Raw genomic sequence first — 25184 nt, 5'->3', positions numbered from 1 at the left:
GTTAAGAAAAAATTTTTTAAATAAAAAAAATTTAAAAATTCCAACAGTGAAATAAATAATGGCATATTCATACAGTGAAAGATTACATAGCAATAGAAATAAATGAGCTATAGATAAATGCAACAACATAGTTAAATCTCACAAACATAAGGTTGGCCAAACAAAGCCACATATAAAAAATGCACATGAATATTTCCTTATATGTGAAGTTTTTTAAAATAATGGGTAAAACTAGATTAGAAAGAAAAACAAGAACACCATTACAAAAAAGTAGTTTATTTTTGGAGGGAGGGAGAGAATAATGAAGCGAAAGAAGCAAAACTGGAGTTTTTAAAGTAATGGCAAAACACCTATTTCTTTACCTGAGTGGTCATTACGTGGATGTTCACTTTGGCAATGCTTGAAGGCATTTTTGGTTGTTACAACCGGAGAGATTCTATTAGCATTTAGTGGGTAGAAGCCAAGGTTACTGCTAAACATCTTAGAACACATGGGACAGGAAAAGAATTATCCAGCCCAAAATGTCTATCATGCCTAGGTTGAGAAATTCTGCTGTAGAGGAGCTCTTACTACAAGCATACAGATACTCTTACACTTTCATATCACTGATGCTTTCTTCCTTGTTTGTTCCTTCTCTGTATCCCTCTCTAATCTCTCTACACTTTGCTGGCTTCTAAGAAGTAAGCTGCCATGAATCCTACAGTTGCAAGAAACTAAATATTGCCAACACCACAAGAGTGGGTACACAGATCCTTCCCTAGTTGAGTACTCCACGTGAGTATTCCACCTTGGATGACATCTTAACTGCATGCTGAGAGACCCTAAGCAGAGAATCAAGCTAGAATGTACATAGACTTCTGATTCACAGGAACTTTGAGATAATAAATATGTGCAGTTTTAAGCCACTATGGTCATGGTAATTTGTTATGCAGCAATAGACAATTAATTCAGGGTCTCTTTACAACTTTCTTCTTCAAAGCTGACAAGAGAGAGAATCTCTTCATGGGGAATTAGGAGCTAATTCTCTACTGGCCTTTTGCATTTTTGCCTATCTTCTGAGCAAAGACACTGACTGCCTTTGTTCTGGACAGTCTTTTCAAAGATGTTTGTATAGTCAGTAGTTTTGAAAGATACAGTGTCTCCTTCTAAAGCAAAGGGTGAGTTTGTTTACAGTCTCAGAAGATTAAGATGATATCTCCTCCAGAACAGTAGGGAAAATACTTATTGCTCGTTATAAAAGATCCAGGTTCCCTAATCTCTGAAATTCTCCCCTGTATAACACACTGCATGTGCAGGGGTCACCTGGCTCTCTTCACTTCACCCAGTGGGAAATGGAGTTTGGGGAATCAGTCTAAGAAAATGCTAATACTCTAGCTACTGCTTGTTCTAAATACTAAAGTCCTGTCTCTCTGACCCAGGAGTCTTGTGTCTTCTGTCAGCATCTACCAAATTGGCAGGCTAACTTGTTAGCTTGCAAGTAGGTTAGAATATAATATATTAGAGTTTCTGATAATACTATGCTGTAATTGTTTTTTTTACCCCAATCTCCACTGGATTATAAATTCCTTTGGATTAGAGACTTACTTCTTATTGGATCCCTAGAACTTGTTGCAATGCTTAGTAAAATAACTTGTTGAATAAATTTTTAAAAAGCAATGTACTGTACTAGATATTCTATATGGCAGCCTAACGTCAGTGGGAAAAATATTAAAAGTTATTCAAAATAAAGCAAAGATATTTGGATAAGAACTTGGAAAAACTTGCTTTTTTTGTTTTTTAAAAGGGTGTAAACAGTCCCCTTTTTAAATTAAGTGAGTTCTATGCCCAATGTGGGGTTTGAATTCACAACCCTGAGTTCAAGAGTCACATGCTCTGATGGAGCCAGCCAGGCACCCCAGAAAAACTTGTTTAATATCAAAATTTTCAAATGTTGGAGGAAGTATTTTGGATGTTTAAAATGGAAAATACGAGCATTCTTTATGCAATACATTGAAAGTAAGGTTATAAATATTATATAGAAAGAAAAGACATTCAGGTTAATCAAAATAAGAAATTTAAGTTTCATTCTCAGGGAATACTGATGATCCAGAAAACACCATTTTCTAAAATCAATATTCTTAAGAAGAAAGTATAAAAACTCATCTTAGGCAAATAATTCCACACTGGAAATTTTCAGAGAAAATTTAGTTTGTTTAGAAGTTTAAGATAATCATATAATTCAGCCAATGGAAGATTTAGTTCATTCACAAGTTTTGGCAAATCATGCAATTTAACCAGCACAAGTCTGAACTAATTTAGTAAATATTGTGTTTAAGATATACATGCTTATATCAAATGAGGAAAGAGCTTAATTTAAAGTATATCTCCAGATGGTTAAGAAAAAAACAGCAACTAAGAAACAGTATAAGGAATACTGAAATTCATGAATCATGTATGAAGTCGATATATTGCTTAGGGTTCCTCAAAAATTAGTAAATCTGAAAAGTATTTTAAAGGCTTCCACAAAGGACTGATGTGCTGATTAGGAAAATATTTACAGCTAGGACCAGTCCCTCCAAAACTAAAAAGGACGGAAAGTAACACTGATCCTTAAAAATCTTATGGAAGTAGCTATTGATTTTCTTTTCTGGACAGGCAAAAAGGAGTCCAGATTCTCAGCTTACATAATTACCTTAAATCTTCCCTAAATGACTTTCCTAAAGTCTGAGAGTCAAACTGATTACAGATGCTGGCTAGCTAATCAAAGATATTTATGAGAGAGCTAGTTGGCCAAACTAACATTCCCTTCTTAATATTACCAGAAACAGTCTAATGCAAAATAAAACAAAATGAAAACATGTATGTTACTAATTCTTATAGCTAGTGACACTAAATTATGAGGCTGTATGACTATATAATACTATATATTACATGAGTTAACAACAAGAAGACTGCTCTTAGGTATAATCTGAGGATTTTTTCCTATAAAAAAAAATGAAATGAAGCCTTAGTCTATATACTGTGATGGGTTGAATTGTGTCCCCCCAAAAATATTTGTCAAAGTCGTAACACTCAGTACTTCAAAATGTGATCTTATTTGCAAACAGGGCCATTGTACAGGCAATGAGTTAAGATGATATCATACTGTAGTAAGGTAGACTCTTAATTCAATATGACTGGTTACATGTAAAAGACAGCCACGTGAAGACACACAGGGAGACTGCCATGTGACAAGGAAGGGAGAGACTGCAGTTATGCAGCAGAAAGCCAAAGAGCAATAAAGACTGCCAACAAACCACCAAACGCTAGGAAGAGGCAAGAAAGGATTCCCCTATAGGTTTCAGAGGAAATATGGCCCAGCCTGTTGACATCTTGATTTCAGACTTCCAGCCTCCAGAACTGTGAGGCAATATATTTATCTTGTCTCAAGCCATACAGTGACTAGTATTTTGTTTCAGAAGCCATAGGGAGCTAGTAAACATACTAATTATCAGTATAGAGTGGCCAGTATCAGTAGTATAGAGTGTCCTATTCCTATGCTGCATTGCATTTTTCTGTGTAAAACATGTCATTCATAAGTAAAAATGTTTCTCAAGTTAAGATATTTTTTATTTGAAAATACCACCCAAGGCAGTGGAATCTGGCAAAAGATCATAAAGGCTCTCTATGTTTATATTCATAACTGATTGTTCATTTTAAGTCTCTGAAAGTCCTAAAATATTTAACGGCTCCAAAAAGACAGCTAAACAAGTAAAAAAAAGAGGTGTGTGTGGGGGGCGGGGGGAGAGAGAGAGAGTAAAAGGTTAATGACACACACTAGCAAAAGTATATCCAAAAGTAAAATGAAGAACCTTCCCCGTATATTAAGAAATAATTTTATTTTAATATGAACACTGTGTTTTAATATTAGTTTTCAGGGTCCAAACAGGAAGAAGAGAGCATCCCTGGTATGGGAGAAGCAAAGCCAGAACAAAGTAAGAATGCAGAGGTGGTACAGCACAGAAGGAGAAGGAAGGTACCATAATGGAGGGCTGCCCAGCACAGAGTATATGAACCTGAACAAGGTCAAGAGGGTATCCACACAAGGGGAGAGAAGGCAGCCTGGTGTAGTAAAACCTATGGAAAGTCTCTGTGTAGGAGGGCATTTTAATACAGAGTATCAGAACCCGAGAGAGGTGAGACGGAGAAGGATGGTTTAGTAGAGAATGCTAGAACACAGGCAACAATGAGGATGACATCATAGGACAGAGAGTGGCAGCAGTCAGAGACTGGTCACATAGATGGGTCAAATATGCTAATATGTTAAGGATACTGAGAGCCAGATTTCTCATTGTCAGAGAAGGGAGTTACTAATATTGAAGTAGAGAAAACGAATATGAACCTTGGGATGCCAAACTGAAATTGGAGGTATTGTTGTGAACTGATAGTTTTCAATTGTACAGATGGATATAGAAATAAATATAGAGGTAAATGTGTATATATTTATACATTTACTCATATACGTATACTTATTCCCTATTCATGAGAAGGCTTGGGAGCAGTGACACCCCAAAAGTAAAGACTGCCCAGTGCCCAGATCTTGACTTCTAAATGTCATAGCCCATTAAAATGAACCAGAGCTCCTGGGGGGAACTGGCTAACTCAAAGGCTAGGCAGAGAAAGTACAAAAAAAGCCTGGTTCATTTTCTTGAGCCAAAAAGTGATAAAGGGCTCAAAGAATGATGGGTGTATTTCCAAAGGACTTAGAGACCAATTAAAAGGGGCTTGTGCTAGTCAAATCTGAAACAATTTGAGATTCAAAATAAATATTGATAGTAATATTGACCATAAAGGATTATAACCAATTTAATATGAAACCATGAATCCACAGAGATTAAATACAATGAACATTTGATAATAGGATATTTACATAGTCTCAAAGTACCTCCCCAGAGAATACTTTTAATTACATAAGGAAAATAGTAATTTTATAGTGGAGAAGCAAAAAAAACCCCTTCAATCAAGTACACAAAGTTATCATCATAATGGAACAAATCAAAATCATGAGCCATCTAAAAAGATGTCATAAGAACACTGCCTCATTTCTGTGATATTCCTACCAAAGATACATTACCTGAATCTAATAATGAGGAAACATCAGATAAACCCAAACTGAAAGATAATAACAGACCTGTAATTTTCAAATGTCAAGGTCATGACTGAAGCCTAAATAGACAAAAAACTAAAGGTAATTTTCTGTATCTCAACTGAATCCTTTTCCTGTGAAAGGACATTATCAGCACAATTAGCAAAACTTGAATCGGGCCTGAGAATTAAAGGTATTATCACTGTTTATTTCCTTACTTTGAAGATTTATTGTGGTTGACTAGAAGAATATCCTTGTTTATAAGAAATACTAATGTATTTGGCAGTGATAGAACATCATGTCAGCAAGTTACTCTTTTTTTTTTTAATTTTTTTTTAACATTTATTTATTTTTGAGACAGAGAGAGAGAGAGAGCATGAACAGGGGAGGGTCAGAGAAAGAGGGAGACATAGAATCTGAAACAGGCTCCAGGCTCTGAGCTGTCAGCACAGAGCCTGATGCGGGGCTCGAACCCACAGACCGCGAGATCATGACCTGAGTCGAAGCCGGACGCTTAACCGACTGAGCCACCCAGGCGCCCCAGCAAGTTACTCTTAAAATTAAAAAAAAAGAGAAGTTTTTTGTAATGTATTTGCAAGTTTTCTGAAGGTTTGAGATTTTATTTAATTTTTATTTTTTTAAATAAACCTTTTTTTTAAAAGGTTGAAACCTTTTAAAGATCTTACATGCTACCAGAGAATGGAGGGGGCAAAGTCAGGAAATCTCAATGGTTTCACCTTGTCAATAGGAACATTATAAGCTACAATACAGTGGAGAAGTACCTTCCAATTCTGAAGGAAAATTATTTCCTGGATAGAATTTGATTTTCAGCTCTCAATCAATTATGAGAGAATAATAAAACATTTCAGAAATGCAGTCTCATTCTTTTTCAGAATGTGCTCTAGAGAATGTGCTCTACAAAAAAGGAGAGAGTAAGCCAAATCAGAAGACAACCTGGGACACAAAAAAACGAGATTCAACACAGGAGAGACAGAAAAATGCTGAAGAGAAACCTCGGGCCACAGCTGTAGACTAAACCAGAGGGACAACCAGTCCAGATTGGAACAGGTCAGAAACCAATGAGAGAGGCATCTTCATGGTGTTGAAACTGATTATCTATAGTGAATCAATACACTGAGAGCATATTTTAAATCTGCTGAGAGGATATTGAGATACCTGATGGAAATATTTATGCCTGAGTTAGTGAAAGCATACAGTAAAACATACAAATAGAAAAAGTTATTCATTCTGAGGAAAAAACATGTAAAAAGTAATGCAAGCTCAACTCTGTGTAGCATGGATAATCATATTAATTTTTATCTACTAAGATTATGTTGTAACCCTACTGGGTGATGAGAGGTAAGGAAGTGTCCATATTTATGAGAAAATAAAGAGTTAAAGATTCATCCTTCTGCCAGGAAGTTAACATGTAATGTCAAAGGATATCATCAAGAAAGTAAAAAAACAACCTAAAGAATGATAGAGAACATTTGCAAACCATATATTCAATAAGGGCCTTGTATCTGAAATATATAAAGAACTCTTATAACTCAATAATAAGATAAAGAACCCAATTAAAAATTAGAAAAGGATATGAATAAACATTTCTCCAAGGAAGATATGCAAATGGCCAATAAGCACATGAAAAGAGGCTCGACATCATTAATCATCAGGGAAATGCAAATAAAAAACACTAGATATTACTTCACACCCACAAGGATGGCTACAATCAAAAAGTCAGATAATAACAAGTGTTGCCAAGGATGTGGAGACATCAGAACCTCATAGACTCACTGGTGGGAATGCAAAATCATACAGTAATTTTGGAAAACAGTCTGGCAGTTCCTTAAACAGAGTTATCATATGACCCAGCAATTCTACCCCTAGGTATATATCCAAGATAAATGAAAACTTATATGCACACAAAACTTGTACATAAATATTCATAATATATTCATAATAATCAAAAGTGGAAACTCAAATGAATAGAAATTTGATGAATAGACAAATGAAATGTGCCATATCTATACAATGGAATATTATTTGTCAATAAAAATAATCAAGTACTGATATATGCTACAGTATGAATTAACCTGAAAACACCATGCTAGGTAAAAAAAAAGCCAGTCACAAAAGACTACACATTGTAGGATTCCATTTATATGAAATGTCCAGAATCGCCAAATCCATAGAAAAGTCAGGAACTGGGGGGTTGGAGGAAAAGGTTGGGGGGAATGGGAAGTGATTGCTAATGGGTACAGGGTTGCTTTATAGGGTGATGAACATGTCCTAAAATTGACTGTAGTGATTGTGGTACAACTGTGTGAACATACTAAAAATGACTGAATTTTAAACTTTAAATGGGTGAAGTATACGCTTTGAGAATTTTATCTTAATAAAGTTATGTTTTAAAAAATAATGAACCACAGGATATATGTACAAGTAAAATGGATGACAACAGCCCAATGGGAAGGAAAGGGGAATTGCAGCACACTACTGTAAAATTCTTTCTTTTTATTTCAGCTTTATTGAGGAATAATTAATAAATAAAATTGTAAAATATTTAAAGTGTACATTGTGGTTATTTGATACTCATATACATTGCAAAGATTCCCCCCAATTAATTAACTAACATATCCATCTCCTCAATATTTTTTTGGTGAGAAGAACTTTTAAGTTCTACGCTCTTAGCAAATATCAATTATACAAGACAGTGTTACCAACTATAGTCACCATGCTTAACATTAGATCCTCAAACCTCATTCATGTTATAGTTGAAAGTCTGTACCATTTACCAACTTCTCCCTATTTCCCCCCACACTCCAGTCCCTGGCAACCACTCTTCTATCCTCTGTTTCTAGGAGTTTGGTCTTTTTGTGTGTGTGTATGTGCATTATACATGTATGCATGTACCCACGTATGCACATATGTATATATGTATTCAGATTTCACATGTAACTGCATTTAAATTTCACATATAACTAATACTATGTAGTATATATCTCTTTCTGGCTTATTTCACTTAGCATAATGTCCTCAAGGTCAATTCATGTTGTTGCAAGCGGCAAGATTTCCTTCTTTTTCGTGGCTACATAATATTCTACTGCCTGTATGTGTGTGTGCACGTGTTGCATTTTCTCTATCCATTCATGTATCAGTGAACACTTAGGTTGTTTCTGTATCTTGACGATTGTGAATAATGTTGCAATGATCTCTTTGAGATCTTTTTTTCATTTTCTCTAGATATATACTTAAAAGTGGGATTGCTGGATCATATGGTAGTGCTATTTTTAACTTTCTGAAGAACTTCCATATTGTTTTCCACATAGGCTGTACCAATTTACATTCCCACCAACAGTGCACAAGGTTTCCCTTTTCTCTGCATCCTCATCATCATTTGTTACCTCTTGTTTTTTGTTTTTTGGGTTTTTTTGATGACAGCCATTCTAACACGTGAATATCCCACTATTATGTTAATTTGCATTTTCCTGATGATTACTGATGTTGAGCACCTTTTCTTTACAAAATTTTTTTAATGTTTATTTATTTTTGAGAGAGAGAGAGACAGAGTGCAAGTGGGAAAGGGGCAGAGGGAGAAGGAGACACAGCAGCCGAAGCAGGTTCCAGACTCTGAGCTGTCAGCACAGAACCCGATGCAGGGCTTGAACCCACAAACTGTATGACCTGAGCCAAAGTTATATGTTTATCTGACTGTACCACCCAGGTGCCCCAACCACCTTTTCATATATCTGTTGGCTATTTGTATGTCTGCTTTGGAAGAATACCTATTTAGTTCTGCCCATTTTAAAATCAGATTATTTTCTTGCTATTGAGTTGTAGGAGTTTTTTACACATTTTGAATAATATCTCATCAGATATGGTTTGCAAATATGTTCTCCAATTCTGTAGGTGCCGTTTCATTTTGTTGATCATTTCTTTTGCTGTGAAAAGATTTTTAGTTTGTTTGTTTTTGCTTTTGTTGCCAATACTGTATGGTTCTTACCATATGTGAGGTGACGTTACATTATTTGAAGTTGACTGAATTTAGCTAAAGATGTGTAAGTACTAAAGCAACCCATGAAATATAAAAATAATGAGTTCTATATAATCAATCAACAAAGGACATAAAATGGGGTCATAAAAAATACTCAATCCAGAAGAAGGCAGAAAAAAGGAAAAAGGGAACAGATGAGATAAACAGAAAAAGAAGTACCATCATGGCAGATTTACTCAAAACATATCAATAATCTCACTAAGCATAAATGGAATAAACCCCAATTAAAAATAATATATTCTCTGTATACAAAAAGCAAGACCCAAATATATACTGTCTACAAGAAATCCACTTTAAATATAAAGACACAAATAAGTTAAAAGCATAAGAATGGTAAAAGCTATACCACGTTAACATGTCAAAAGAAAGCTGGAGGGGTGCCTGGGTGGCTGGGTCAGTCGAGCTTCCAACTCTTGATTTCAGCTCAGATCATCCTAGAGTCATGGGATCGAACCTTGTGCTAGGCTCAGCACTGAGCATGAAACCTGCTTGAGATTCCCTCTCTCCCTCTGCCCCTCTCCCCTGCATGGTCTCTCTCTAAAAATAAAATAAAATTAAGTTAAATTAAAATTAAAATTAAATTAAAAGCTGGAGTGGATATATTAATATTAAACACAGTAGGTTTCAGAGCAAAAACATTATGAAGGAAAAAGAGGGTTATTTTATAATGATAAAGCAGTCAACTCATCAAGAAGACATAGCAAGAGAAGGGAGGATGAACTAAGCTGGCATCATAGCAGGAGGACCCTAGGCTTGCTTTGTCCCTCAAACACAGCTACTTAACTATCAAATCATTCTGAATCCTCAAGAAATTGATCTGCACAACTAGAGGGAGAGAAGAGGCCACACTGAGGAAGGTAGGAAGTGTGGAGCCGTAGTTTGGGGGAAAAATGGACCACAGGGGGCTGTGGAGGGGAGGGAGCCCCTGTCACAGAAAAAGGTGAGAGACAGTGGAATGCACAGGGATAAACACAAGAACATTTCCCCAAAACCACTGGCTGGGAAAACAAGAGGGGCTAAATTTTATGAGTTTTTACAACCAGTGGGGCTCAAAGACTGGAGTTTTAGAGGTCCCCAGGCTTGCCTGGGACAGAGACCTGAGGAAGCTGCTCTACTCCTGGAGAAGAGGCAAGCAAACAACCCTGGGGCAGACTGCATGATCCGAGGAATGCCTAAGGGGCATCGGGAGAGACTGTTTCTCCTTTTTGGCGATCATCTATGAGAGGTAGCATTGCTTCTCTAGGGACAAAAGAACCAGCAGGTGTCATTTCCCTCCTCCAACCTTCAGCATAGGTGCAGAGGAACCAGCTGAGGGTGAGTATCCTGGATACCAGTTTTTCACTGAACTTTACTCCAAAATCCATGCTCCTGTGCTCTGGTGCAACTGCCATTCTGAGTCAAACCTGCATCAGTCCCAACAGGGGAAGACCCTTTCCCAGAGAATAAGCGCAGATCCCTGCCACACCAGGTCCCTAAAGTTTGGAATTTTAAAAGTCAGCAGGCCTGGCTAGGGTAGAGGCCAAAGTATTCTATGCTGCTACAGGCAGGTAAGCAACCCAGACAGAGTGCGAATTAGTGATCTGAAAAATGTCTGTGATGCACCATGGGAAATTATTCACTCCTCTGAAAGTGCTTCCATGAGAGCAGCAAGCACAGACTCTCCTCTCCAGGGACAAAGAACCTGGTTGATGCCATTTCCCTCCTCTACCCCTCAGCATAAACCAACTTCAATAAATGCAAAGGACCAACACTGCCTGCCTAACCTGCTAACGCTAAGTCCTACCCCTCTGCACTCTGCTGGGACTGTTTTTCTTCAGCAAGAGTGACTACCGACCAGTACAGCAGGCCTCTCCCCCATAAGACCAGCACAAACGCCCCCCATACACCATGTCTACCGACATAAGAGTCCTGCAAAGCTTCAGTTCTAGTGAAAAGAGCATTAGGTCTCTTTTAGCAAGTATACTAGAGCACAACTAGTTAAAACTCACCAGACTCTGCCCAAGGTCCAAACACTCCCAACTGCAAGCAAGGAGAAACTGAAGACAACCAACCTAAGGCACAGAGCAGCCAAAACACATCACCAAAGTGCATGTACCACACACCAGAGACACTTCCTGAAGCACCAGGCCCTGGATATTATATGACCTCTTCTTCACATCCTTCCTCTCAGGAACAGGAAACATAACAGGTTTTCCTAACACCCAGAAGAAAGAGGAATTCATCCCAAAATAAAGAATAAGAACAGGTCATGGCCAGGGATCAAATTGACACAGATACAACTAACATGCCTGATCAAGAATTTAAAGCAACAATCGTAAGGCTACTACATGGGCTCAAAAAAAGCATGGAAGACATTAGGGAGACCCTTACCACAGAGATAAAAGAGCTAAAAAAAAAAAATCAGGCCAAAATTAAAAATATAATAACCAAGATCTGAAACCAACTGAATGTAATGAGCACCAGAATACAAGAAGCAGGGGAATATATAAGTGATAGAGAAGATAGAATTCTGGAAAATAATGAAGCTGAACAAAAGAGAGAAAGAAAAATTTGGGGTCACAAAAGTAGACATAGGGAACCCAGTTACTCCATCAAACATAATAACATTTGTATCACAGGAGCCCCACAAGAAGAGAGAGGGAAGGGAACAGAAGGTACATTTGAGGAAATTCTAGCTGAAAATTTCCCTAATCTGAGGAAGGAAACAGATATCCAAATCCAGGAGGTACAGAGAACTCCCATCAAAATCAACAAAACAGGCCAACACCAAAGCATACTGTAGTCAAATTTGCAAAATATAAAGAAAATATCCTAAAAACACCAAGACAAAAGAACTTATAAGGGAAGACAAATAAGTTTAGCAGAAGATCTCTCCACGGAAACCTGGCAAGTCAGAATACGGTGACATGATACGTTCAGTGTGCTGAATGGGAAAAATCTGCAGTCAAGAATACTTTTTCCAGCAAGGCTGTCATTCAGAATAAAAGGAGAGATAAAGAGTTTCCCAAACAAAAACTAAAGGAGTTCATGACCACTACACCAGATTTGTTAGAAATATTAAAGGGGACCCCTTGAGTGGGAAAGAAAGACCAAAAGCAACAAAGACTAGAATGGAACAGAGAAAATCTCCAGAAACAACAACAAAACAAGTAATACAATGGCACTAAACTCATATCTATCAATAATCACTCTGAATATAAATGGACTAAACACTCCAGTCAAAAGACAAAAGGATGTCAAATGGTTAAAATAAACAAGACCCATCTATATATTGCCAACAAGAGACTCATTTTAGACCTAAAGACACCACCAGATTAAAAGTGAGGGGATGGAGAATCATCTATCATGCTAATGGATGTCAAAAGAAAGCCAGAGTATTGAGGCATCTGGGTGGCACAGTCAGTTAAGCATCCAACTTTGAGTCAGGTCACAATCTCATGGTACGTGATTTCAAGCCCCACATCGGGCTCTGCACTCATAGTGCAGAGCCTGCTTGGGATTCTCCCTCTCTCTCTCTCTGCCCCTCCTCAAAACAAATAAATAAAAGCTTAAGAAAAAAAAAAATAAATCCAGAGTATCAATAGCTCTATCGGACAAACTAGATTTTACACCAAAGACTGTAACAAGAAATGAAGAAGGACACTAGATCATAATAAAAGGGACTATCCAACAAGAAAATCTAACAATGGTAAATATTTATGTCCCCAACTTCAAAACACCCAAATATATAAAACAGTAACAAACATAAAGGAACTCATTGATAATAATATAATAATAGTAGGTGACTTTCATATCCCACTTACATCAATTGACAGGTCATCTAAGCAAAAAGTCAACAAGGAAGCAATGGCTTTGAATGACACACTAGACCAGGTGGGACGTAAGAGATATACTCAGAACATTTTATCCTAAAGCAGCAAAATATACATTCTTTTCAAGTGCACATGGGATTCTATAGATAATATACTAGGTCACAAATCAGACTTCAACAAGTACAAAAAAGACTGAGATCATAAATGTATTTCTTCTAACCAAAATGCTATGAAACCCGAAGTCAACCATAAGAAAACATTTGGAAAGACCCACAAATAACATGGAGGTTAAAGAACATCCTACTAAAGAATGAATGGGTCAACCAGGAAATTAAAGAAAAAATAAAAAATGAAATGAAATGAAAACACAAAACCTTTGGGGTGCAGAAAAAGTGGTCATAAGAGAGAAGTATATAGCAACATAGGTCTACCTCAAGAAGCAAGAATAATCTCAAACAATCTAAGTGTACACCTAAAGAAGTAGAAAAAGAACAAATGAAGTCTAAAGCCAACAGAAAAAGGGAAATAATAAAGATTAGAGTAGAAATAAATGATATAACAACAACAACAACAACAACAACAACAACAACAACACAGAACAGATCAATGAGATCAGGAGCTTGTTCTTTGAAAAAAAATTAATAAAATTAATAATCCCCTAGCCAGATTTATCAAAGAAAGAGAAATAGAGAGAGAGAGGACTCAAATACATAAAATCACAAATGAGAGAGGAGAAATAACAACGAAAAATTATATGCCACCAAACCAGACAATCTGGAAGAAATGGGTAAATTCCTAGAAATGTATAAACAACCAAAACTGAAACAGGTAAGAAATAGAAAACTTGAACAGATTGATAACCAGCCAAGATATCGAATCAGTAATCAAAAATCTCACAACAAACAAAAGTCTAGGGCCAGATATCTTCACAGGGGAGTTCTACCAAACATTTAAAGAAGAGTTAACACCTATTCGCTCATGCTATTCAAAAAAATAAAAATGGAAGGAAAACTTCCAAATTCATTCTATGAAGACAGCATTACTGTGATTCTAAAACCAAAGACCCCAATTAAAAACAAAACAAAACAAAACAAAACAAAACAAAACAAAACATTACAGGCCAATATCCCTGATGAACATGGATGCAAAGATTCTCAACACAATACTAGCAAATAAAATCCAACAGTACATTAAAAGAATAATTCACCATGATCAAGTGGTATTTATTCTGGGGTTGCAAGAGTAGTTCAATATTCACAAATCAATGCGATACACATTAATTAAACAAAAGGTAAGAGCATATGATCCTCTCAATAGATGCAGAAGAAGCATTTGACAAAGTACAACATCCATTCATGATAATTACCCTCAACAGAGTAGGGAGGGAGGGAACATACCTCAACATAATAAAGTTCATGTATGAAAAACCCACAGCTAATATCATCCTCACTGGGCAAAAGCTGAGATCCTTTCCTCAACATTCAGGAACAAGCCAGGGATGTCCACTCTCAGCACTATTATCTAACATAGTACTGGAAGTCCTAGCCTCAGCAATCAGACAACACAAAGAAATAAAAGGCATCCAGATCAGCAAGGAAGAAGTCAAACCTTCACTATTTGCAGATGAAATGATACTTGATATAGAAAACCCAAAAGACTCCACCAAAAAACTGCTAGAACTGATACACGAATTCAGTAAAGTCACAGGATACAAAATCAATGTACAGAAGTCTGTTGCATTTCTATAGGCCAATAATGAAGCAGCAGAAAGATAAATCAAGGAATCAATACCATTTACCACTGCACCAAAAACCATAAGATACCTAGCAATAAACCCAACCAAAGAGGTAAACTATCTGTATGCTGAAAACTATAGAAAGCTTATGAAAGAAACTGAAGAGGACACAAAGAAAAGGAAAAACATTCCAGGCTCACGGATTAGAAGAACCAAATATTGTTAAGATGTCTACATTACCCAAATCAATCTACACATTTAATTCAACCTCTATCAAAACGCCACAATGCTATGAAACTTGAAATCAACCACAGGAAAAAGTCTGGAAAACCTCCAAAATCATGGAGGTTAAAGAACACCCTACTAAAGAATGAATGGGTCAACCAGGCAATTAGAGAAAAAATTTAAAAATGTATGGAAAAAAAGTGAAAATGAAAATACAACAATCCAAACGCTTTGGGATGCAGCAAAGGCAGCTGAGAGGAAAACACATTGCAACCCAGGCCTATCTCAAGAAATAAGAAAAATCCCAAATACCAAATCTAACAGCACACTGAAAGGAAATAGAAGCAGAAGAGCAAAGACACCCCAACCCAGCATAAGAAGAGAAATAATAAAGATCAGAGCAGAAATAAACAATATAGAATCTAAAAAAACTGTAGTGGGGCACCTGGGTGGCGCAGTCGGTTAAGCGTCCGACTTCAGCCAGGTCACGATCTCGCGGTCCATGAGTTTGAGCCCCGCGTCAGGCTCTGGGCTGATGGCTTGGAGCCTGGAGCCTGTTTCCAATTCTGTGTCTCCCTCTCTCTCTGCCCCTCCACCGTTCATCCTCTGTCTCTCTCTGTCCCAAAAATAAATAAACGTTGAAAAAAAAATTTAAAAAAAAAACAAAAAAACTGTAGAGCAGATCAATGAAACCAAAAGTTGTTTTTTTGAAAAAATAAACAAAATTGATAAACCTTTAGCCAGGCTTCTCAAAAAGAAAAGGGAGAGGACCCAAATAGATAAAATCATGAATGAAAATGGAATTATTACAACCAATCCCTCAGAAATACAAGCAATTATCAGGGAATATTATGAAAAATTATTTGCCAACAAACTGGACAACCTGGAAGAAATGGACAAATTCCTAAGCACCCACACACTCCCAAAATTCAAACAGGAATAAGTAGAAAACTTGAACAGACCCATAACCAGCAAAGAAATTGAATCAGTTATCCAAAATCTCCCAAGAAATAAGAGTCCAGGACCAGATGGCTTCCCTGGGGAATTTTACCAGACATTTAAAGCAGAGATAATACCTATCCTTCTCAAGCTATTCCAAAAAATAGAAAGGGAAGAAAAACTTCCAGACTCATTCTATGAAGCCAGTATTACCTTGATTCCTAAGCCAGACAGAGACCCAGCAAAAAAAGGGAACTACAGGCCAATATCCCTGATGAATATGGATGCAAAAATTCACAACAAGATACTAGCAAATTGAATTCAACAGCATATAAAAAGAATTATTCACCATGAGCAAATGAGATTCATTCCTGGGCGGCAGGGCTGGTTCAACATTCGCAAATCAATCAATGTGATACATCACATTAATAAAAGAAAAGAACCATATGATCCTGTCAATCGATGCAGAAAAAGAATTTGACAAAATTCAGCATCCTTTCTTAATAAAAACCCTCGAGAAAGTCAGGATAGAAGGAACATACTTAAACATCATAAAAGCCATTTATGAAAAGCCCACAGCTAATATCATCCTCAATGGGAAAAACTAGGAGCTTTCCCCTGAGATCAGTAACAAGACATCAGGAACAAGGATGTCCACTCTCACCGCTGTTGTTTAACATAGTGTTGGAAGTGCTAGCATCAGCAATCAGACAACAAAAGGAAATCAAAGGCATCAAAATTGGCAAAGATGAAGTCAAGCTTTCACTTTTTGCAGATGACATGATATTATATATGGAAAACCCAACAGACTCCACCAAAAGTCTGCTAGAACCGATACATGATACAAAATCAATGTACAGAAGTCAGTTGCATTCTTATACACTAACAATGAAGCAACACAAAGACAAATAAAGAAACTGATCCCATTCACAACTGCACCAAGAATCATAAAATACCTAGGAATAAACCAAACCAAAGATATAAAAGATCTGTATGCTGAAAACTATAGAAACCTTATGAAGGAAATTGAAAAAGACATAAAGAAATGGAAAAACATTCTGTGCTCATGGATTGAAAGAATAAATATTGTTAAAATGTCAATACTACCCAAAGCTATCTACACATTCAATGCAATCCCAATCAAAATTGCACCAGCATTCTTCTCGAAGCTAGAACAAGCAATCTTCAAATTTGTATGGAATCACAAAAGACCCCGACTAGCCAAAGTAATTTTGAAGAAGACCAAAGCGGGAGGCATCACAATCCCAGACTTTAGCCTCTACTACAAAGCTGTGGTACTGGCACAAAAACAGACACATAGACCAATGGAATAGAATAGAAACCCCAGAATTAGACCCACAAAAGTATGGCCAACTAATCTTTGACAAAGCAGGAAAGAATATCCAATGGAAAAAAAAAAGACAGTCTCTTTAACAAATTGTGCCAGGAGAACTGGACAGCAACATGCATAAGGATGAAACTAGACCACTTTCTTACACCATACACAAAAATAAACTCAAAATGGATAAAGGACCTGAATGTGAGACACTAAACCATCAAAACCCTAAAGGAGAAAGCAGGAAAAAACCTCTCTGACCTCAGCTGCAGCAATTTCTTACTTGACACATCCCCAAAGGCAAGGGAATTAAAAGCAGAAATGAACTATTCAGACCTCATGAAGATAAAAAGCTTCTGCACTGCAAAGGAAACAATCAACAAAACTGAAAGGCAACCAACGGAATGGGAAAAGAGATTTGCAAATGACATATTGGACAAAGGGCTAGTATCCAAAATCTATAAAGAGCTCACCAAACTCCACACCCGAAAAACAAATAATCCAGTGAAGAAATGGGCAGAAGACACGAATAGACACTTCTCTAAAGACAACATCCAGGTGGCCAACAGGCACATGAAAAGATGCTCAACGTCGCTCCTCATCAGGGAAATACAAATCAAAACCACATTCAGATATCACCTCACGCCAGTCAGAGTGGCTAAAATGAACAAATCAGGAGACTATAGATGCTGGAGAGGATGTGGAGAAATGGGAACCCTCTTGCACTGTTGGTGGGAATACAAACTGGTGCAGCCGCTCTGGAAAACAGCATGGAGGCTCCTCAAAAAATTAAAAATAGATCTACCCTATGACCCAGCAATAGCACTGCTAGGAATTGACTCAAGGGATACAGAAGTGCCGATGCATAGGGGCACTTGTACCCCAATGTTTATAGCAGCACTTTCAACAACAGCCAAATTATGGAAAGAGCCTAAATGTCCATCAACTGATGAATGGATAAAGAAATTGTGGTTTATATACACAATGGAATACTATGTGGCAATGAGAAAGAATGAAATGTGGCCTTTTGTAGCAACGTGGATGGAACTGGAGAGTGTTATGCTAAGTGAAATAAGTCATACAGAGAAAGAGAGATACCATATGTTTCACTCCTATGTGGATCCTGAGAAACTTAACAGAAGACCATGGGGGAGGGGAAGGAAAAAAAAAAGGTTAGAAAGGGACAGAGCCAAAATAAGAGACTCTTAAAAACTGAGAACCAACTGAAGGTTGATGGGGGGGGTGGGAGGGAGGGGAGGGTAGATGAGGGGTATTGAGCAGGGCACCTTTTGGGATGAGCACTGGGTGTTGTATGGAAACCAATCTGACAATAAATTTCATATTAAAAAATAAAAATAAAAATAAAAATACCACCACCATTTTTCACAGAGCTAGAACAATCCTAAAATTTGTATGGAACCACAAAAGACTCCAAACAGCAAAGCATTCTTGAAAAAGAAAAGCAAAGCTGGAGACTTCACAATTCTGGACTTCAAATTATATTACAAAGCTGTAGTGATCAAGACAGTCTGGTACTGACACAAAAACAGATACACAGATCAATGGAACAGCATATAAAATGCAGAAATGAACCCACAACTGTAACAAAGCAGGAAAGAATATCCAATCGAAAAAGACATTCTCTGCAACAAGTGGTGTTGGGAAAACTGGACAGTGACACGGAGAAAAATGAAACTGAAAACTGGACCACTTTCTTACATCATACACAGAAACAAACTCAAAATAGATGAAAGACCTAAATCCTAGAGAAGAACACAGCAGCAACCTCTTTGACCTTGGCCACAGCAACTTCTTACTAGATATGTCTCCTGAGGCAAGGGAAACAAAAGCAAACATGAACTTTTGGGACTTGATCTAGATAAAAAGCTTCTGCACAAAGAAGCAAACAATCAACAAAACTTAAAGGCAACTGATGGAATGGGAGAAGATATTTGTGAATGACATATCAGATAAAGGGTTAGTATCTAAAACATATAAAGAATTTATAAAACTCAACACTCAAAAACCAAATAATATAATGGGCAGAAAGACATGAATAGACATTCTTCCAAAGAAGCCATCCAGATGGCTAACAGACACATGAAAAGATGCTCAACATCACTCATCATCAGGGAAATACAAATCAAAACTACAATTAGATATCATCTCACACCTGTCAGAATGGCTAAAATAAAAAACACAGGAAACAACAAGTGTTGACAAGAATGTGGGCGGAGAAAGGGGAGCCCTCTTACACTGTTGGTGGGACTGAAACAAGTGCAACCACTCTGGAAAATAGTATGGAGGTTCCTCAAAAACTTAAAAACAGAACTACCTTATGACCCAGCAATTGCACTACTAGGTATTTACCCAAAGGATACGAAAATACGGATTCAAAGTGATGCATGTACACCAATGTTTATAGCAGTATTATTAATAGCCAAATTATGGAAAGAGCCCATATGTCCATTAACTGATGAATAAAGAAGATGTACATATATACAATGGAATAGTACTCAGCCATCAAAAGGAATGAAATCTTGCCATTTTTCAATGATGTGGATTGAGCTAGAGAGTATTATGCTAAGTGAGATCAGTCCAAGAAAGACAAATATCACATGACTTCACACATGTGGAATTTAAGAAACAAAACAGATGAACATAGGGGGAAAAAATGAGAGAGAGGCAAAACATAAAACAGACTCTTCAGGAGCCTGGGTGGCTCACTTGGTTAAGCACCCAACTCTTGATTTTGGCTCAGGTCATGATCTCACAGTTGTGAGATCAAGCCCCACAAGATTCTCCCCCTTCCTCTCCCTCTGCCCCTCCCCTGCTGGTATGCACACTCTCTTTCTCCCTCAAAAAAGAAAAACAAATAAATAAATAAACCAGACTTGTAACTATAAAGAACTGAGGATTACTGGAGGGGAGATGGGCAGGAGTATGGGTTTAAATTGGTGATAGGTATTAAGGGGGACACTTGTGATGAGAATGGGTGTTGCATGTAAGTGATAAATCACTAAATTCTACACCTGGCACTAATAGTATATTGTATGTTAACTAAAATTGAAATAAAAACTTGAAAAAGAAAAAAAAAATGAGGGAGAAGGAAATGATTTTGAACTTTATATATGCAAATTAATAGTATATACAAAATGTCCACTGTATAAAAAAGAAAAGAACTTCAGAGAAATAGACAAATCCACAATTATAGTTGAAGATAGCAGCATCTGTTTCTTAATAATTGATACAATAAATAGATCCCCCAAAACAATAAACATATAGATATAGACACTATCAATCAACCTGAATGGACATTCATGGAAAATTCAATTCCACAACAGCAAAATACACATTGTTTTCAAACATACATGGAACATTTACAAGAAAGATCATATTCTGGGCCATAAAAATGAGTCAATAAAGCTAAAAGGATCCATATTAGACAATATGTGTCCTTGATCACTATGAAATTAGAGATCTCTACAGAAAGATATCTAGAAAGTTTCCAAATACTGGAAACTAAATAACAAAAAAATAGCCCATATGTCAAAGAATAAATTAAAAAGGAAATCAGAAAGTAGTTTTAACATTTTTGATTGGAAAAGGAAACACAACATATCAAAAATTGTGAAATATAGCTAAAGCATTACTCAGAGGGAAATTTATGGCACTACAATGACTATATTAAAAAAAAGTCTCAAATGAATGATTCAGCTTCTCTCCTCACAACCTGAAAAAAGAGAAAACTAAGTACAGAGTAATCAGAAGAAGGAAAAAGGGAGAGGAAGAAGGAGAGGGAGAGGAAAACCAAGAAACAGACTTCAATTATAGAGAACAAACTGATGGTTACCAGAAGGAAGATGGGTAGTGAGTGGGTTGGGTTAAATGGGTAATGGATATAAAGGAGTGCACTTGTTGTGATGAGCACTGGATGGTGTGTGTGCAAGTGTTGAATCACTAAATTCCACACCCAAAATTAATGTTATACTGTATGTTAACTGGAATTGAAATTAAAAACTTGTAAGGGAAAAAATAACAAATAAATAAATATTCAATAAAAAAAAAAGACCGATAAAAGCAGAAATCCATGAAATGGAGAACATGAAAAAGAAATCAATTAAATCAAACAATGGTTTCTTGAGAAGACCAATAAATTTGATAACCTCTAGTCAGAATGACTAACAAAAAAGAGAGAGGCACCTGGGTTGCTCAGTTGGTTAAGCAACCAACTCTTGATTTTGACTCAAGTCATGATCTCACAGTTCATGAGATCCAGCTCCTTCTCGGGCTCTGCACTGACAGTGTGAAACCTATTCAGGATTCTCTCTTGCCCTCTCTCTGCTCCTCCCATGCTTGCACGCATGTGCATACTTGGTTGCTCTTACTCTCTCTCTCAAAATAAATAAACTTTAAAAAACCAAGGAAAAAGAATATTCAATTACCAACATCAAGAATAAGTGAGGGGGAACACCTGGGTGGTTCAGTTGGTTGAGCCTCATACTACTGATTTCGGCTCAGGTTGTGATCTCACAGTTCATGAAATCTGGCACCTCCTTGGCCTCTGCACCAACAGCGAGGAACCTGCTTAGAATTCTCTCTCACCCTCTCTCTCTGCCCTCCTCTGCTCACCTGCATGCATGCTCTCTCTCTCAAAATAAATAAACTTCAAAAAATAAAGAGTAAGAGAGGTATATCATGCAAACTTTAGAAATATAAAAAGGACAGTAAGGAGGTTATTGAACAGCGTAATGAGGGTTATGAAGTAAGGAGGTTATGTACAAGTAAGGAGGTTATGTACAAGGAGGTTATGTACAAGGTTATGTACAAGTAAGGAGGTTATGAACAATGTTAATGCCAATACATTCAACAAGTTGGGTGAAATGACAAATTATTTGAAAGATACAATCTACCAAAGCTCATACAAGAAACAGGTAACCTGAATAGCACCATATCTATTTAAGAAGTTGACTTTATTGTCAAAAACCTTCCTAGAAAAAAAAAAAAAAGTCCAGGTTCTAATGGCTTCATTTGTGACCTCTACCAAACATTTAAGGTAGAAATAATACCAGTTCTACACAAACTGTACCAGAAAGTTAAAGAGGAGGGAAAGCTTCCAAACTCCTGTTATGAATGTAACTAATTTGGTTCCAGACATCAGTTGTTTTAGGTTACTTCCCAGTTGTATATATTAAATTATAAGGTATTTCAACTATTTAAGGAAACTTCTTATTCTGTGCCTGGCCAACAGCCAAAACATTTCCATCCATCAGATAATGTTTTTATTATAAATGAACCTAAAGAGGTTATCTCTACAATATGGAAAGACTCCTGAAACAGATTAATTAGATTTCAGTGGATTTGCAAATTAATCAATTTAAAATCAAACTACTGATGTACAAGATTCTTTTCTTTTTAAAGCATATGAGCAAAAATATGCATGTATTTCATTAAAGTAAATATTTTTCTGTTCACTTTAACAGAAGAATAAAAACCATATATGATTTTCCTTACAGGATGTGCCTATAAGTACTAAGTATTTAAATCTGAAAAATATTCAAAGATGTTTCATCTTAAAGTTTAAGCATATTTGAAGGCTAATCAAACTTCACATAATGTTCACTTTTAAGAAGCACCTATCTCTTTGGATCTAATATAAATTTCATCTAGTTATTTATTAAATATTATAATCTAAGTTTTAAAAAATTATATATAAAACTAATGCTTAATGAAAATATGCCAATTCTCCAATTAAGAATCTTAATTTTACTATAACATATAATAGAAAATTAAGAAAAAAATGTTTCTTTTAAAAAGGCATAAACATGCTCCAGATATTAATAATGAAGTACTTTTCCAAAACTTTTTTTTAAAGTTGGTTTATTTATTTTGAGAGAGAGAAGGGGAGCAAGTGGGAGAGGGGCAGGGAGAGAGGTAGAGAGAGAATTCCAAGCACACTCCATGTTCAGCACAGAGCTAGACACAGGGCTCAATCTCACAACAGAGAAAACACGCTACAAGATCACAACCTAAGCCAATATCAAAGAGTCAGATACTTACCCACTGAGCCACTCAGGTGCCCTCCAAAACATTTTGATACTTTTTTATTATTATATCACATTAAGACAAGTTATATCACATAAAATACAGTAACATAATATATAATATATACATAGATACATACCGTGTCTTGCTTTGGAATCTGGACTAAAACAGAAAGAAGCTGCTCTGTATCAAGAAATCTTGATATAACTGAAACAAGAAACATGTGCATTTAAACTTTGTGTTACACAAATTTTTGACTGTGCAGGGAGTCAGTGCCCCTAACCCCCATGTTATTCAAGGGCCAACTGTATATCTATGTCTGTCTATATCCATAACTATATCTATATCTATATGTGTCTATCTATCTAGCTAGCTAGCTAGCTAGCCAGCTAGCTATCGCATGTTCTTTATCCAACATCCGTTGACACTTAGGTTGTTTCCATATCTTGGTATTATAAATAAAATTGTAATCAACAACGACAAAAAAATTTTAAAAAAACTTTGTGTTACAGTTCAAAATGTAAAGTATTTATATAAAGTATTATCCTCAAATAATAGAACAGTTCTACCTACATACATTATGTGTTTTAATTGTCTTTACCTATCTTACATGTCAGGAATAAAACAATAAATTCTAATGATCTTTTCTTAATTTTATTAGTTATAATCCGTCTTCAAATCTGATACTATTGATTACCCTTTCCTTCTAAAAACTACACCTCTCTGGCTTTAGATGCTAATTATAAATTTCTTTTCACCTTTTTGATCTCTAACTTTTCTTCCTGATACTTAAGATTAGTTTGTTTAAAAACTCAGTTCAACCACTAACCATGACACCTAACAGAATTTACCTACCTTCTCTGAACTTTGGTTGTTCTTATTTTTAAAATGTGGATTGTAACATCTACCTCCTATGGTTGTTGTGAGGATTAAAGGAGATAATATGTGTAAAGTTCCTTGCACATACCCGAGCTCAAAACTGTTCTTTTGCTTTTTTCAACTCACTTTCCAGCTTAAAATATTCTATAAAAGTAACTGTATGATAACTGTAATCTATCCCTTTTAAATATCTCCAGTTTTTTTTAAACCTTGCCATTTAACATACAGACTTTTTAATGAACTCATTTCCTCATACTTAAAATACAGTGAACTATAGTAACTCTTTCTTAATAACTCATGATTATTATCATCACTGAAACATATGACCTCAGAACTTTTGTGTAGACTTATTATTGATACTTCCACAAAGTGGCTCCAACCTGTTACACTTAAAGAAAACAAAAAGACAAAAACTGTACATTGTTTTCTTCCTGTTCAAGTTGTCAGGTATCTTGTGATAGTTTTCAGTTGCCTACCTCTAGAACTCTGACCCTTTCGAATCGGCTGCTTCTAATTACTTATGTTAAAACTATGTTTAAGAAGTAACAGTAAATAGACTGAGCATGCTACTGTTATTACTGTTCAATAAAACATAATACTATTATGACATTTTACATGTGATTCCACTAATCAGACTCTTAAACCCTCATATGGATTGGCCTTTTTCTTTTTTGGTCTTTTCTTCTTCCCTTCCCTAAATCTACCATAACAACCAGGCTAATGTCTCTAAAATAAAGGTTTGGTCATATTACTCTCCTGGTTCAGAATCATCAGCTCCCTACTACTTGCAGGAAAAAAAAAAAACAAATTTCTTAGCATTACATAAAAGCCCTTCATAAGCTAGCCCCAATCCTCATTTCCTGCTATTCCTCAAGGCTTCAAATTATAAGTAACCACCGGCCATGCCTTAAACACATCAAACTCTTTCATATCAACTGCAAATATAACTGCAGAAGCTTATGGTAACTCTATCTTCCCCCAGTTCCTAGAAAAGCAAGTGTACCCTAGAAAGTAATGACCACTCAAGATCACAGCCAATAGCAGATATTTATCCC

At 36.3% G+C, this 25184-nt stretch overlaps 1 protein-coding gene and 1 long non-coding RNA gene across 2 annotated transcripts in view; one reads left to right on the top strand and one right to left on the bottom strand.

Moving 5' to 3' along the window:
* Window positions 1-25184, bottom strand: part of MSH4 (mutS homolog 4) — a 91261-nt gene that overhangs the window by 41952 nt on the left and 24125 nt on the right. Inside the window, exon 8 of the mRNA XM_027058844.2 lies at window positions 23390-23457. Coding sequence (XP_026914645.1) covers window positions 23390-23457 — 68 coding nt within the window. The remainder of the gene's footprint in view (window positions 1-23389; window positions 23458-25184) is intronic.
* Window positions 4079-25184, top strand: part of LOC113599304 (uncharacterized) — a 49557-nt gene continuing 28451 nt past the window's right edge. Inside the window, exons 1-2 of the long non-coding RNA XR_003420112.2 lie at window positions 4079-4386; window positions 5998-6172. This is a non-coding gene — a long non-coding RNA (uncharacterized LOC113599304). The remainder of the gene's footprint in view (window positions 4387-5997; window positions 6173-25184) is intronic.

Source organism: Acinonyx jubatus, chromosome C1 (assembly GCF_027475565.1).
Source record: "Acinonyx jubatus isolate Ajub_Pintada_27869175 chromosome C1, VMU_Ajub_asm_v1.0, whole genome shotgun sequence".
Lineage (NCBI taxonomy): Eukaryota > Metazoa > Chordata > Mammalia > Carnivora > Felidae > Acinonyx > Acinonyx jubatus.
This window is presented reverse-complemented; position numbering and strand designations above follow the sequence as displayed.